At 42.3% G+C, this 15584-nt stretch overlaps 1 protein-coding gene across 3 annotated transcripts in view; it reads left to right on the top strand.

Annotated features, from left to right (window-relative positions):
- DNAJC16 (DnaJ heat shock protein family (Hsp40) member C16) overlaps positions 1-15584 on the top strand; it is a 37375-nt gene that overhangs the window by 17056 nt on the left and 4735 nt on the right. For 2 of the 3 annotated variants that reach the window (XR_004522780.2, XM_004313307.4), the window contains exons 5-13: positions 312-496; positions 2298-2402; positions 3103-3261; positions 10703-10833; positions 12523-12706; positions 13673-13855; positions 13997-14073; positions 15214-15294; positions 15386-15484. Coding sequence is in view for 2 of the 3 variants with exons in the window: in XM_004313307.4 (XP_004313355.1) it covers positions 312-496; positions 2298-2402; positions 3103-3261; positions 10703-10833; positions 12523-12706; positions 13673-13855; positions 13997-14073; positions 15214-15294; positions 15386-15484 (1204 nt within the window). In the remaining variant the exon portion in view is untranslated. The remainder of the gene's footprint in view (positions 1-311; positions 497-2297; positions 2403-3102; positions 3262-10702; positions 10834-12522; positions 12707-13672; positions 13856-13996; positions 14074-15213; positions 15295-15385; positions 15485-15584) is intronic. The other variant, XM_019918950.3, reaches the window with a different exon arrangement.

The raw sequence follows: 15584 nt of genomic DNA, 5'->3' as shown, positions 1-15584 counted from the left end.
TAGGAACACTGTGGACAGATTGTTCTTTTCTTTTGAAGTATTTCTTCATGATCTACTCCCAAAATTAGAAACCATGGACTGAAAGATAGAAAGATTTGTGGCCCTTCTTAAACATTGCTAGATGGCTATGCAGAAAAACTGAACCAATTTAGCATTCCAGCAGTGATAGAATGCTAGACAGTCTATCAGGAAAGATATCCCCTCCTACTAAGTCGGGATTTCATTTTCACACCAGAAAATTACTTAGCAGCATTTCTTCACCTGCCATGAGGGCATAAAAAGTCTTCATGGAGGTCTTCCATATTTTTCAGGTGTAGGAATCGGCGTGGTCCACGCTGGCTACGAGAGACGCCTGGCCCATCACCTGGGAGCACACAGCACACCGGCTATCCTAGGAATCATAAATGGGAAAATCTCCTTCTTCCATAATGCAGTTGTCCGTGAGAACCTGCGACAGTTTGTAGAGAGTCTTCTTCCAGGGAACTTGGTGGAGAAAGTAAGTACCTGGCTGAGAAGTAGTTTAAGAGGCTCCTGGGACTGCTGGCTGCCCTGAACTCTACCTGTGGTCATCCTCAGACCTGAGTTTCATTTGGGGCAGGACAAGACACATATTAATTAATTAATTAATTACTCTAACTAAATCATTTAAATGAAGTCTGCCAGAGACTGAAAATTGAAACAGATGAAGTAGAGAGACTGAAAGAATCATCCTTGTCAAAACCGCTGGGAAGACTTACGCTGTCATAGGAATCTGAGCCTAAAATGAGAGTGCCTCTTCTTTTCTCAACAAAAAATTAGATCACAACATAGGATGAAGGAGGTCTTTCCAACTCATGCATGTGTTCGTTTAAAGATACTTTTCTTATGAGAGTATTCAAATTAAGTTATATTTGGTTATATATTTAACGATCATATCTATTGAAAACACCAGATTCCATGAAATCAGATATTATTTTTGGAAGTTTCAAAACATATAGTGATGCAACAGTGTGAATAAACTTCACAAACAAAAGATTGAGCTAGAGAAACCAGGCACAGAAATTCCCACAAACTATAAACTATGATTTTTATATTTAAGAAGCATTTTTCCCTCAGTATCTGAGGTTAGAGATCACAGGAACTAGAAGAAGATTCTTATGTTGCTTTAAATGAAAATGATTCATTCTTTTAATAATACCAAGGAGAGTGAACATACAGATACTTCCATCCTATTTCTACACAGCCTGTCCCACCAGGATCATTACCCACAGAAGAAATATTTGTTGGAGTTACCTTGAAATTGTCAGAGAGCATTGTAGCCTCCTAAAATGATGATAGGTTGTCCTGACAGGTCCTCAAACCTTTTTAAAATGCCTGCTGTATGTCAGACATTATGATAAGTGCTGAGGACACTTTCCAAGGAGCTCACAGTCCTAGTAGGTGATTGTTTCCATCCTATATGTAGAGTGCCCATCCTAGAGATTTGAGAAAGGCTTCCTGGCAGAAATGACCCCTGTACTGAGTTTGCCAGGTGAGGAGAGAGAAGAAGGGAATGAGTTCCAGGCATACAGAGGTAGCCTGCTTTGTATGAAGTAGTCATTAGTGAGTGGGAGAAGACAGGATTAAAGGGGTTAATGGGAATCTCACTGTGAGGGTCTCCTTTAAGGAACTTGGACTTGGCCTGCAGGTGATGGAGCCATTGAAAGGGGCTGAGCAGTGGGGTGAAATGATGAGATTGCAGCTTTATATAGATCATTCTGGAAGCAAAGTGGAAAGATAAACTTTTTTGAACTACTATGAACATTTTCTAGATAGAAATTTAATTTATTCAAGTTTTTAATTTGTTTTCTTGGGATTATTTTAAGGCATAAACAGGGAAACACAAAAGTAGCAATTCAGATGGCAGTGAATGAGCTTATGTAATGTATAGGTGGGGTGGGCCCACTTATTTTTATTCAAGCCGTTTTAAAAGAACAGTTGTTGCATTATCTTCTAATAGATTAACAAGTGCAGTCTATAATTGAGCAAGAACCAACTTTGAAAGCTCATTTTTTTTATAGTATGGTCAGTACTTGTTTCAGAAAAGATTATGATTTCAGTCTGTAAGGGTTGGATCACATGAAAATATGAAATCAATATCTCTGTTCTTTTAATGAATTTTAGTCACATAAAGGCAAAAAATTAGTTGTCTGCATTTTTTATTTTTTACAAAACAATCTTTTGCACATATTTGATTTTGTTTAATTATCTCCTGACTGGATTATAATGCAGTTGTTAAGAATTAAATGTTGAAACTAACATCCTTTATTCAATTTAAGGTTACAAGTAAAAATTATGTCAGATTCCTCTCTGGCTGGCAGCAAGAGAATAAACCGCATGTCCTTCTGTTTGACCAAATGCCCGTTGTACCACTGCTCTACAAGGTACTTTAGGTGCTGGGTAATGTTTTCTCTTATTTTGGTGATTTTCTTTTCTGTGAGTAATAGCTCATCCCAAGAGAAATGCTTGAAGACCAGAAATTTGCTTTAACCACCATACATTGAGGACCTACTGATGCTATTACTGTGCTAGTACTTTCCACACACATAATAGCATTTAATCTTCAGAAGAACCCAGTGATACAGATTATTATCCCTACTTTTACTGAAGCTTAGAGTGGTTGTGTAACCTGCCCAAGGTCTCCCATGTTGAATATCGATTCCCTTGTAGCCTGTCTGATTCCGAACCTGCCCTCTGAATATATACTATACTTCTGTCTAGCACACCTCTGGTTATCACTGTGACATGAGATGGGAGAGGAAAGTGCTAAACCGTTGGCATGGTCACTGCCATCTTACCTAATTAGGGTACAGTTAACTCCTCAAACCTCCCACCCAGTACAGATCTCAGTAAGATGAATATCTTGCTCTGTCTGAAAAAAAGAATTAGTTGTTGTTTAGCTTTGTTGGTACAGTTTTTGTTCATGGAGCACCATAGCATTCCTACCAGGGAACGAGGGTGTAGCAGCCTGAGTGGGGCTGTATAAGCTAGCGTTCATCTGCACCCACTGATGAGAACAAGTCACACTTAATGTAGATGCTGTGCTATCAATTTCATTTCTTCCTCTCTGTTATGCCCTAACAGCTGACTGCTTTCGCGTATAAAGATTATTTGTCATTTGGATACGTGTACGTCGGTTTGAGAGGGGCGGAAGAGATGACGAGGCAATACAACGTCAACGTCTATACCCCCACCATCCTGATCTTTAAAGAACACATACACAAGCCTGCAGATGTTATCCAGGTATGTGAGTGTCACCTTGTTTCAAGATGGCCCTCCCATTTTATCTCAAGATGTCATATAAATAAACAGCAAAATCGAGCACAGCAGGAGAGGAGAAGAAACTAGTTTTAATCTCTTCCTTTAGGGACTTCCCTGACGGTCCAGTGGTTAAGACTCCGCACTTCCACTGCAGGGGTGCGGATTTGATCCCTGGTCAGGAACTAAGATCCCACATGCCTCGCTGCACAGCCAAAAAATTAATTAATTAATTAATTAACTAAATAACATCACTGGAAAAAAAGAAAAAAACCCATAAACTAAGTTAAAGAACATACGCTGAATATTTATCTGATCTTAAGATAGGGAAGGGCTAAAAACATTGGGGAAAATCTTGTTGGAAAATCTTAATAACTTGATTATAAGTTTTAAATTTTTATATAAATGCTTAAGAATTTTTGATTAAACAATAAGGGAAGTAATTACAACCAATATAAAAGGGATCATTATCTTTAATTTCTAATGAGCTTCTTCTAATCAAGGAAATCAACCCAAAACTTCTTGAGAATGACCACTTAATGAGTACAGAGTTTTAGGGTGATGAAAATGTTTTGGAACTAGATAGAGATGAGGGCTGCACAACACTGAATGTACTAAGTGCCACTGAATTGTACACTAAAATGGTTAATTTCATGTTATGTGAATTTTACCTCAATTTTTAAAAAAATTTTTAAAACTTCCCCCCAAAATGAAGTGAACAAAATCCTGAGAAGAGATTCAAGTGACTAATAAACACCTTTAAAAAAATAAATCTCACTAATAATCAGAGAAAAGCAAAATAAACATTTTCTTCTCTCATCAAATTGTTAAAGATTTTTGAAGGAAAAATCCTCAGTAGAGTTGAGACTACAGAGAAACAGGGACTTGTCTTTCTTGCCTTGCTGGAAGAAGCCTCAAAAGTTTTCCGAAAAGCGATTGGGTGATGAAACATCAACTGCCTAGCAGAAGAGCACTCCTGAGTACCTGCTGTGTGCCAAACACCGCTTTCTGTGCTGAGGGTGCAGCCCTGGACAAGACTGACAGAATTCCCCGTCCTGTGTTCTAGTGGGGACGACAGACAATCAGCATAACATACTCTGTCGTGGTATTTATATAGTGATACGTGCCACGGAGAAAAATAAAACAGGGAAGAGGGTATTATGGGAGAGGGTTCACATTTTTAAGGTGGAGCAGCCAGGAAGGGCCTCATTAAGGTGACACGAGGAAAGACCTGAGGGAGGTGAGATTACCTTTTAGGGCTCTATCCTAAAGGAATAGGAACGCGGGCAAAGAAGTACATACAGAGATGTTAAGTATCATTCATAATACCAAAAATGAGGTGGAAATATAAACATCCAACGGCAGGATAATTATTGGTACATCCCAGAGACTATTATATAGCCATTTAAAATGGCAACTCGAGAATACTTAATGATGGGTATAATTTTCCTAACATGATGTTACAGAGAAAGCAGGATGCAGAATTGTATATGCAGTTTATTCACTGACCTCAATTTTGTAAAGTGAGTGCATGTGTGCATGTGTACACACAGGAAAAAACTAGAAATAAATACATCAAAACATTAATGGTTATCTTTTGATGGCGGAATTAGGTATTATTTCAATATTTAGGTTTTCAAAAATCCCTATAATGGACATGTATTTTTTAATATTTTTAATGTTATTTTTTTTTAAATGGTCAAGAACCCTTTGATACTTTCTCTTATAGGAGGCTAGAACGAGAAGAAGGAGAAATTCTCTAAAATCCTTTATTCAGTACATTCACTGCCTGCCTGCTGAACACTAAATACAGAACAGCTCCGACATCCAGTTTAGTCTTCGTCCTCCTTTGACTCACAGTCAGGAGAGGAAAAAGACCGTCCACTGTAGTAGGTGTCTCACTAAGATGGAGGGTTCCTCCGGGTGCCCTGTGGATGTAGAAGGGGTCCTGAGACTATGGGACTAGGGTGTTGTGTGTGACAGAACCAGATGGGGAAAGTGGATAGTAAGGAAGGGAGAGCAGGTTTAAGAAGAAGGTAATGAGTTCAGTTGTGGACATAAGAATTAGAACTGCCTTCAGGAAACCCAAGGGGAGATGCCCATCAGGCAGGGCTGTAGATCCAAGGAAGGGCGGAGGGGCTGGAATAGAGATTTGTGAATCGTCAGTGACTGGTTAGAGGGTGAAATCTTTAGTGTGGGGAGATCTCGCAGGCATCGTATGTAAAGTAAGGAGAGAAGGCAGCCAAGGACAAAACTCTGGACAATCACCAGCAAATAAAAAGAGGGGAGGGCTTCCCTGATGGCGCAGGGGTTGGGAGTCCGCCTGCCGATGCAGGGGGCACGGCTTCGTGCCCCAGTCCGGGAAGATCCCACATGCCACGGGGCGGCTGGGCCCGTGAGCCATGGCCGCTGAGCCTGCGCGTCCGGAGCCTGTGCTCCGTAGCGGGAGAGGCTGCAACAGTGAGAGGCCTGCGGACCGCAAAAAAAAAAAAAAAAAAAAAAAAAAGAAGGGATGCCTGATGGCGACTAAGAAGGAGCCAAGAGAGGGTCAGGAAGCAGACAAAAATGCCAGTTGTGGAAGAGAGGAAAGGTCATCTCAATCCAAGATTAATCTGTAAGATTTCCTAAATGGCTTTTTAGTGATAGCTTGTACTCTTGGGAATTGTTATTTATTTATTCCCTGGGGAAAATCGTTAATCAGATACATTAACAAAATTGCTGGTACAATGGATGCTTTACCAGTTTGCTCTTTATGAATGTAAAACTGCATTCTTAACATAAACTGAGTCCTCCCAATGGCAAGGGGCTTAGCAAACACTAGTAGCACTAGTGGTTTCTCTTAGCTCTAGTTAACTTGTTTTCATCTGCTGTACAGTGGCTATGGCCACATGATAATGGGTTTATTCATTCTGTTGATGGACATTTCGGGGCTTTAGGACCAGTGATGCAGTTTTAAAAATGTGGTTCACAGACCCCTGGGGGCGGGGGGCGGGGGTCCAAAAGACCCTTTAAGAGAGTCTGTGAGATCAAAGCTGTCTTCACAGGAACCACTAAGACATAATTTGTCTTTTCTCTGTGTTGACGCTTGCACCAATGGTGCAAAAGTAATGGTGGGTAAACTTTCCAGTGCATAACCACCGAGTGCACACACCAAGGCCCGGGCACCAGGCTGCCGGTGGCCGTGTGTTCTTCACGCCTAAGCACTCACCGTAACAACACAGAGGGTCAACTCCCATTTCACTGAATAGCCTTGATGAAGCAGTAAGAAGTATGAATTTTATTAATAGGTAAATTGACACTCAAGTCCACGTCTTTCTGGTATCTTTAATGTTCTCTGTGACAAAATAGGAAGTGTGCAGAAAGCTCTGCTGCAGGCCAAGTTGGGAGGGTGTCCTGGGGACAAATGTCTGTGTGGTTGCCTAACTCAGGAGTTTTGAACTGGCAACTTTTCTTTTTTTTTTTTTTTTTTTTTGATGGAACATCATTTTTTACTTGAAAGAATAATTGACGGACAACTATGGTTACTCAGAGTTAGGGCAGACATTTTCTTTAAAATGAATGAAGTGAGCCTGGCACTTTAAGGGAAACAACTCACAGCATCTGTTGCTGACGATAGAATCCAGGCTTCCAAGGAAATTTTAATTTTGAAAAATTTGTATCAGCCATCGTGACCTTGATAGCTTCTCAAACTTGCTTACGAGATTGGTTCATCGATGTGATGCATTTTTTCATATGAATAAGAAAATTTGTCAGCATCTGGGAGATCAGTGAACCAGTATTTTTCGAATGACCATGCATGAGCAAAAGATCCATTCTAAGTGCACAGCGATCAGTGAATTTTACCTTCTTTATTTTTGATCAGTGAATTTTAATTTAACAGAGTACTAAAAGTTCATGGATGGGAATTCCCCCGCGGTCCAGTGGTTAGGACTCTGTGCTTCCACTGCAGGGGCACAGGTTCGATCCCTGGTTGGGGAACTAAGATCCCCCATGCAGTGCAGCCAAAAAAAAACAAAAAAAGTTCATTGAATCCACATAGCAACTAACTTTTAAGAAACTACCATTTGTCCAGTTTCAGTGTAGTGGCAAAGAAGGATATCCACAGTTATCTGAAAAGCTATTAAAATAAACCTCCCTTTTCTAACCATATATCTGTGTGAGGCTGGGTTTTCAACCAAAACAATATGTGACCCCCGATTGTATATAGAAGCAGATATGAGAATCCACCTATCTCTCCTATGAAACCAGACATTAAAAAGATTTGTAAAAATGTAAAGCAGTGTTAATCTTCTCACTAAACATTTTTTGGTTTTGGAAATTATTTTTTTTAATGTTTAAAAAAAGTTATTTATGTTAACATATATGGCTTTATTTTTTTTAATGATTAAATATATATATATATCTTTAACTTTACTAGCTAATGTGTTTTCCTAAGTACATTTCCACCAATCACGTGTGAGTGTTCCATTGCTCCATATCCTTGCCAACACTAGACCAATTTAATTTTTCTGATATGAATGGTGTTGATTTTTATCAGATACTTTTTACACATCCATTATGATTATCCAGAGTTTTCTTCTTTCATGTTCTGTAATGTGCTAAATCATATTAATCATTTTCTAGTGTTAAACCTAACTTGCATTCATGAGATAAATCCAACAGGATCATTATTTATATTTTGCTTTCAGTATATTGCTGTATTCAGTTTGCTAACATTTTGTTTAGGACTTTCACATTTATGTTCAGAAATGAGATTGACTTCTAACTTCTCTTTCTCAAGATGCCCATGTGAGGATTTGAATCATGAAACGAGATGGGTGTGTTCTCCCTTTTTCTCTTCTCAGGAAGACTTTGTATAAGATTAGATTGTCCTCCTTGAAAATTGGGTCAAAACCACCTACGTAAAGCCATCTCAGCCTGAGTTTGTGTTCAAGGAGAGATTTTTGACTACTGACTCATCTTCTTTAATGGTTATAGAACTAGTTAACTCTTCTCTTTTTCAGATGTTGTTTTATTTTTCTAGAAATTTTTCTGTTTCATCTAAATTTTCAAATTTAAATGTATATGTGTATATATATATATATGTATGTATACGTATATATTTTTAGTTTCTACAACATAGGGAGTGATTCCACCTCGTCATCCTTTTTTTTTTTAATATTTATTTTTTTGGTTGCTCCAGGTCTTAGTTGCAGCAGGCTCCTTAGTTGCAGCTCCAGAGCTCCTTAGTTGTGGCTCCCCAGCTTCTTAGTTGCAGCACTCAGGCTCCTTAGTTGTGGCATGTGAACTCTTAGTTTCGGCACGCATGTGGGATCTAGTTCCCTGACTAGGGATCGAACCCTCATTGGGAGCATGGAGTCTTATCCACTGTGCCAGCAAGCAGGTCCCTTTTTTTCTTTTTTTAATATTTATTTATTTGGCTGCGCCCGGTCTTAGTTGCGGCACTTGGGATCTTCGTTGCCACGTGCAGGATCTTCCTTGTGGCATGCAGGATCTTTAGTAGCGGCATGCAAGCTCTTAGTTGTGGCATGTGGGATCTAGTTCCCTGACCAGGGATCAAACTGGGTCCCCCTGCATTGGGAGCGCAGAGCCTTAGCCACTGGACCACCAGAGAAGTCCCTCGTCATCCTTGATAATGGTTATTTGTGCCTTCTCTCTTATTTTCATGATTGGTTTTACCAGAGGTTTGTCAATTTTATTAGCTCTTCCAAAGAACCAATTTTGTTTTTGTTAATTCTTCTTCTTATATATTTATTTTGTTTTATTGATTTCTATATTCATCTTTACTATTTCCTTTTCTCTACGGTTTGTTTTTGTTTGTTTGTTTGTTTTTGCGGTACGCTGGCCTCCCACTGCCGTGGCCCCTCCCGTTGCGGAGCACAGGCTCCGGATGCGCAGCCTCAGCGGCCATGGCTCACGGGCCCAGCCGCTCCGCAGCATGTGGGATCTTCCCGGACCGGGGCACGAACCCACATCCCCTGCACCGGCAGGTGGACTCTCAACCACTGCGCCACCAGGGAAGCCCACTATGGTTGTATTTTTGCTGTAACTTCTTGATATGGATGTCTAGTTCATTCATTTCTTTTCTATTATATTCATTTTAACATTACTCTCCAAGTACTACTGATACTTTATCTGAGTCCCAAAGTTTTGATAAATAGTATTTTCATTAATCACTTCAAATTCAAAATATTTTCTTATATCTGATATGCTTTCTTCTTAGGTCAATAAGTTATTCAGAGTTTCTTAATTTCTAAACAAAAAGGGATTTTCTGGTTTCTATCTTATATTGATTTCTTGTTTAATTGTGGTCAGAGAAGCTACTATATATAAAATTTCAGTCCTTTGAAATATATGAAAGTCAGTAATAACAAAGTGGTCATATTACAGTTTTGTTGTCCGCCTTTTATACTCAGTAACATTGTTACTTTGGAGTTTTGTGGGGGGTTTTGTTTCTTTCTTTTTGTTTTTTTGGCCACATGCAGCAAGGCATGCGGGACCTTGGTTCCCCAGGGATTGAACCCGTGCCCCCTGCAGTGGAAGCACAGAGTCTTAACCATCAGACTGCCAGGAAGTCCCAGGGAGTTTATTTTCAATTGTTCAGTTTCCTATAAATCTTGAAGTAAATTTGCCTAAAAATTCCAAATTATTGACTTTTTAAATCTGCTACCGTACAACAGTATATAAAAGTTGTCCAGTGAAAAGAGCACTTGATTTTTCCTTTGACCTGAGATAGCTACGTCATTGCTCTCAGCCCTGCTTTTTTTTTTCTTTTCTTTTCTTTTTTTTTGTCTGCGTTGGATCTTTGTTGCCGCCTGCAGGCTTTCTGTAGTTGTGCCGAGAGGGGCCTATTCTTCGTTGCGGTGCGCGGACTTCTCATTGCAGTGGCTTCTCTTGTTGCAGAGCATGGGCTCTAAGCACGTGGGCTTCAGTAGTTGTGGCATGCAGGCTCAGTAGTTGTGGCTCATGGGCTCTAGAGTGCATGCTCAGTAGTTGTGACGCACGGGCTTAGTTGCTCTGCGGCATGTGGGATCTTCCCAGACCAGAGCTAGAACCTGGTCCCCTGCATTGGCAGACGGATTCTTAACCACTGCGCCACCAGGGAAGTCCCAGCCCTGCGTTTTTTAAAAAGATCACCACATGTTTATCTGCTCAAATGAGTCTGACGTAAGTGGTTTTATTACTTTAGCCAGGATCAGGCACTTGTTTTTTTTGGTTTTTTATTTTTTGGCCGCGCTGCACGGCATGCGGGATCTCAGTTCCCTGACCAGAGATCGAACCTGTGCCCCCCACATTGGGAACACGGAGTCTTAACCAGTGGACCGCCAGGGAATTCCCTCAGCTACATGTTTATTAAGCTGTAAGTAAAGCCCATTTTCAGTGAGAAAACTGAATCGGAATCCACTGTCTCTTGGTTTTTCTCCAGGCCCGAGGTATGAAGAAACAGGTCATTGATGACTTTATCACCCAAAACAAGTATCTGTTGGCAGCCAGGCTCACCAGCCAGAAGTTGTTCCATGAACTCTGCCCCGTGAAACGGTCTCACCGACAGAGGAAGTAAGGACTGAAGGCTTTGCCCCTGCTCATCAGTGCAGCAGAGGGGCATGTTGCATTTTACTACAAGGCAGTTAAACATCGACCCTGAGACAATCAGAATTTATTCTTCATGTAACAGATATTGATGAACAACTATGACAGCGAGGGGTATAACAGTCCAGGGCACCTTAGGACCAAATTATCGGGTGTGCCAGAGAAGATCCCCCTAAGAGGTAACACTTTAGCTGAGCCCTGAAGGATGAGGAGATTTTGCCGGGTGTCAAGGAGAGCCTGGGTCACTGTAGAGCAGCATGGAGTAGGAGAGAGTTACTGTTCCTACCAGAGTATTCCACACAGGGTGAGCCTCTGGGGGTCTTGGAGAGGAGCCAGGTTAATGACTGAACAGTAGAGAAGTGAGAGTACTGAGGAAATGGTAAAATAATTAAATGGGAATAGTAAGGCTGAGGCATACTTATTCATACAGAGTGACTACAGTCTGGAAATACAAGGAAAATACTTATTATACCTCTTTCAGATTAATGCATCAGTGCCTTTAAATTTAGGGCTGTTTCATCTGTGAAAGCTGTCTGGATATGAGTGAAAGCGGTCTGGATATGAAAGGGAAACATTTTGATCACGTTATGTGAAAATACAACTAAAATATTGTTTAAAATAGGAAAACTTCCCTGTGTTTCCAGGCTTTTCAGTTTCCTTTATAGACTAAGAGAAGAAAGACTTTAATTAACCGTAAGGCAGGTGATCCTGGGCTTTAAGGATTGGTATTTATACCGCCTTCAGAAAGTATCCCCGGTCCACGCACTCCTCCCTTTGTTAGCACCGCCACCCTCGCCAGGTCACTGTCACCTCTCGTCGAGGCCACCGTGTTAGCCTCCTAACCTCCTCTGCCTCCGCTCCACTCTCCCACCCTCAGCCAGTTCATGTCAGCCAGCGATCCTCCTAGCACTGTGAATTGGCTCGAGTGCCCCAGTCTCAGGGTCTTTGCACTTGCGCTGCTCTCTGCCTGGAGTGCTCAGACCCCACTTCCCCTCATGGCATCTCCTTCACACCTCTGCGCAGCCAGCCTGATGGATCGTGACTCCCAGCCCACCCTTGACTCTCTCCCCTTCACTTCTTTTTTTTTTCATGACCCTTGTCACTACTTGTCACGATCTGTCCATCTATCTATTTGTTATCTGCCTTCCACACTGGAATATCAGCTCCATGAGGGCAAGAGCGTTGTCTGTCTTACCTGGCATCTATTGAGTGCTCAGTAGTATTTGAGAGAATGAATGCATGAATGAATGATTAGATGAACTTTCCCTTGGCACCACTACAAAGGAAGCCCTTCAGAATGAGGCCCAGTGGCCCTGGCCTCAGATAGGCTCAACCAGCCCTGCCTGCGGTGGGAGAACTAGAACAGGTGCCTTCTGCAAGGCCCTTCTGCATCAAGGGTTCAGTGACCATTGCCTTCAAAGGCATCTCTAAATGTCGTGAAGTTTGGTTTGGGGAGAGCATCACCAGTCTAGAAAGAAGCGGGTCCTTAATGCCTTGGACATTTTCTCTCATTAGAGGCTCCCCCATGAAGCTTTCATTCCTAAAACATGCTCGTTCACTTTGTAAATGAGCGTCTCCTCTCTTTCACCTTCACGTGCCATTCAGGTTCTAGCCGTGGCCTCAGGGATTAAAGTCTTGTCTTTTGTTGACCTGCAGGTACTGTGTGGTTCTACTGACCGCGGAAGCTACCAAGCTGAGTAAACCCTTCGAGGCTTTCCTGTCCTTTGCTCTGGCAAACACGCAGGACACAGTGAGGTTCGTGCACGTCTACAGCAATCGGCAGCAGGAGTTTGCCAACACCTTACTGCCAGACAGCGACGCCTTTCAAGGAAAATCAGCGGTGAGTCGTGGATGCTGTCCTGGTCTCGAGCTCTTCACAAGCACGTGACGCTTAGTTCTGTGTCCTCCTTCCTCAGGAGTTTTCAGTATAGATTCCAGGAAGTCCAGGAATCTCTGAAGCCTGTTTGTTCCGTTTTGTTTTGCCTTATGTTTTCCGAGCGCTTGGAAGCCATTTGACTTTTTTTTTTTTAATTAAAGTATAGTTGATTTACAATGTTGTGTTAATTTCCGCTGTACAGCAGATTGATTCAGTTATATATACATTCTTTTTTATATTCTCTTCCATTACGGTTTATCACAGGATATTGAGTATAGTTCGCTGTGCTGTCCAAAGCCTGTTTTGAAAGCACTCCTAAACTATGCTGATTTCACCTCCTAGATTTTCAGCCTTGGACCTTCGCAGAAAGCATCTTCCCTCTGGGTAAAGATTAAAGAGCATCAGCCCCTTTCACCAGCCTTTCCCCTTGGCAGGTCTAGTCTTACAGTACCTAGTTTGTAGAATCTTCCTTAGGCTACCAGTAATAGGCTTTCCAAATGTCTCCCTTCTGTGCTTCTGCCTCTTTTACTTCATCCTAATTGATTTCACCTTCCTTTCCCCTCCTTCATCATCACTCTCTGCAGAAGCATGAAATTCTTCTGTCTTTTTCATCATCTTGGTAATTATGGGAAAAAAATCTCTCGAAAAAACAAAGGTTTCCTTCTTTATGACATTAAGTCAGAAGTTATAGAACAAAGTCTATTGAGAAGAAGGACCTTTAACTTTAGCAAAAGCTCTGGAAAGTCACCACAAAACTAATTTCTTTTGTTAGAAAAATGTCAGTCTCTTGCAGATATTGTACACTCATCCATACCTGTGTTTGAGCTTCGCTAGACCCGTTTTTTCCATCCTCCCTGGAAAAAACCCAAGCAACAGTAACTTCGCATTCTTTTGAGAATTCTCATGGTTTTTGCTCTCTTTTTCTCCCAGGTGTCTATCTTAGAAAGGCGCAACACAGCAGGGAGGGTGGTATATAAAACCCTGGAGGATCCCTGGACCGGGAGTGAGAGCGATAAATTCATCCTTTTGGGTTATCTTGACCAACTGCGGAAAGACCCAGCTCTTCTGTCCTCGGAAGCTGTGCTCCCCGACTTGACCGATGAACTTGCCCCTGTAAGCACATAGCCAGGAGGACGGGCACCAGGCAGGGCTCCTGAGCCCCCAGAGCAACAGTGCCATGTTGGAGGCAGGGGTCTTCTCCCTCCAGGGCTCAGGGGTCCGGGCCTGACCGTCACCCATTTTCTCCCTCAACAGATTTTTCTCCTTCGTTGGCTCTATTCTGCTTCTGACTACATCTCAGACTCTTGGGACGGCATATTTCACAGCAACTGGTAGGAGTATTGCCAAGTTTGAATTTCTTTCTCTCTGTTAACTACCAGGACCGCTGTTTTTTTTTGAGAAGAGTCCACTCTTCTTTGATTTCAGTGTGGACTCCATAGGCAGGTGGAAGAGTGTTTACATATTTTCAACAACTGTTCCCCTTTTTCTTTCTTTCAGTGACTTCCCTTTTTTTATATTTGCTGATTGACCCTTTCCCACTGGTGGGGAAAGAAAGGATCACCCCTGGCTGCCCCTCCAGCTAGCAGAGCCTGGGACCATCCTCTTCATCAGAGCACCTCTGGTGTCCAGCACAGGGCCTGACACACATGGAGTCCAGTGAATAGATGCACAAATGAATCAGTGAATTAATTGGAGAAGGGAGGGCTATACCATTCCCACCCCAATGAGACCATGAGCTCCTGAGGACAGACCATGTCCCACTCATGTTCGTGCTTCCTGGCCCCCAACCCAGCTCCTGAAAAACAGCAGGCCTTTGATGGGTGTTTGTGGGTGAATAAAATTTCAGAACACCTAGTGGAGATCTTGAGAAGTCAACTTTGCCTCCCTTCTCCTCCCCTCTGGGCCACATCTGAATTATTCTGGCCAGAAAAAAAAAATAAATCAATCAAAATAAAGGAAATAATTCCACAGACCTTTTTAGTCACCTGATACTACCCTTGACATTAGAATGTTCCTCCATGTTTACAACTTAAATCGTTTGTTACCCATCTCATTGTTTCCTTCTGCAGAATTTAGTCACCAAGACTGAGACACAAAAACTTTTTGAATAAGTGATCTGTGCATTAGAACAGTGAGGGAAAAACCTCTGCTTTCACCACCACCACCTCCCAAAAAAACCTCTGTTTGTATGAGATTAGAAAGTGTCAGACTTCCCTGGCGGTCCAGTGGTTAAGACTCTGCACTCCCAATGCAGGGGTTACGGGTTCGATCCCTGATTGGGTAACTAAGATCCCACAAGCTGCACGGCGCAGCCAAAAAAAAAAAAAAGGTGTTTGTTGATGTGAAAGCTTTTCGGTTTGGGGCTGTTTAGGGTTTTTCTCTTAAGCCAGAGAGGAGAAACCTAAAACCATTCATTGGCATGTCACAGCAGCCCACATAGAGCTGACCAGAGCTTGTGAACTTCATTGTAGGCGGGAAATGATGCCCCTTCTGTCCCTGGTCTTCTCTGCTCTCTTCATCCTCTTCGGCACCGTCATCATCCAGGCTTTCAGGTAAGAGCCTCCGTGTCTGCTCAGTGCCGTGTCTGAAGGGTGAGCCCCGGACCGTACAAACCTTCTGGAAAAGTCCTTTCTCTTACTTCAGTGACTCAAATGAGGAGCGAGAGTCAAGCCCTCCAGACAAAGAGGAAGCCCACGAGAAGACCGGGAGGACAGAGCCAAGCTTCACCAAGGAGCCCAGCAGGTCGCCCTAACCAAACACCAGCACCTCGCCCTCAGCAGCAGCCCCGCGCGCCGCGGGGTCTGATAAGCAGCGTCCAAGGGGCTAGTACAGCTCAGAGCCC

The sequence above is a fragment of the Tursiops truncatus genome, chromosome 1 (assembly GCF_011762595.2).
Source record: "Tursiops truncatus isolate mTurTru1 chromosome 1, mTurTru1.mat.Y, whole genome shotgun sequence".
Lineage (NCBI taxonomy): Eukaryota > Metazoa > Chordata > Mammalia > Artiodactyla > Delphinidae > Tursiops > Tursiops truncatus.
The sequence above is the reverse complement of the archived record's forward strand: the minus strand, read 5'-3'. Positions and strand labels throughout refer to the sequence as shown.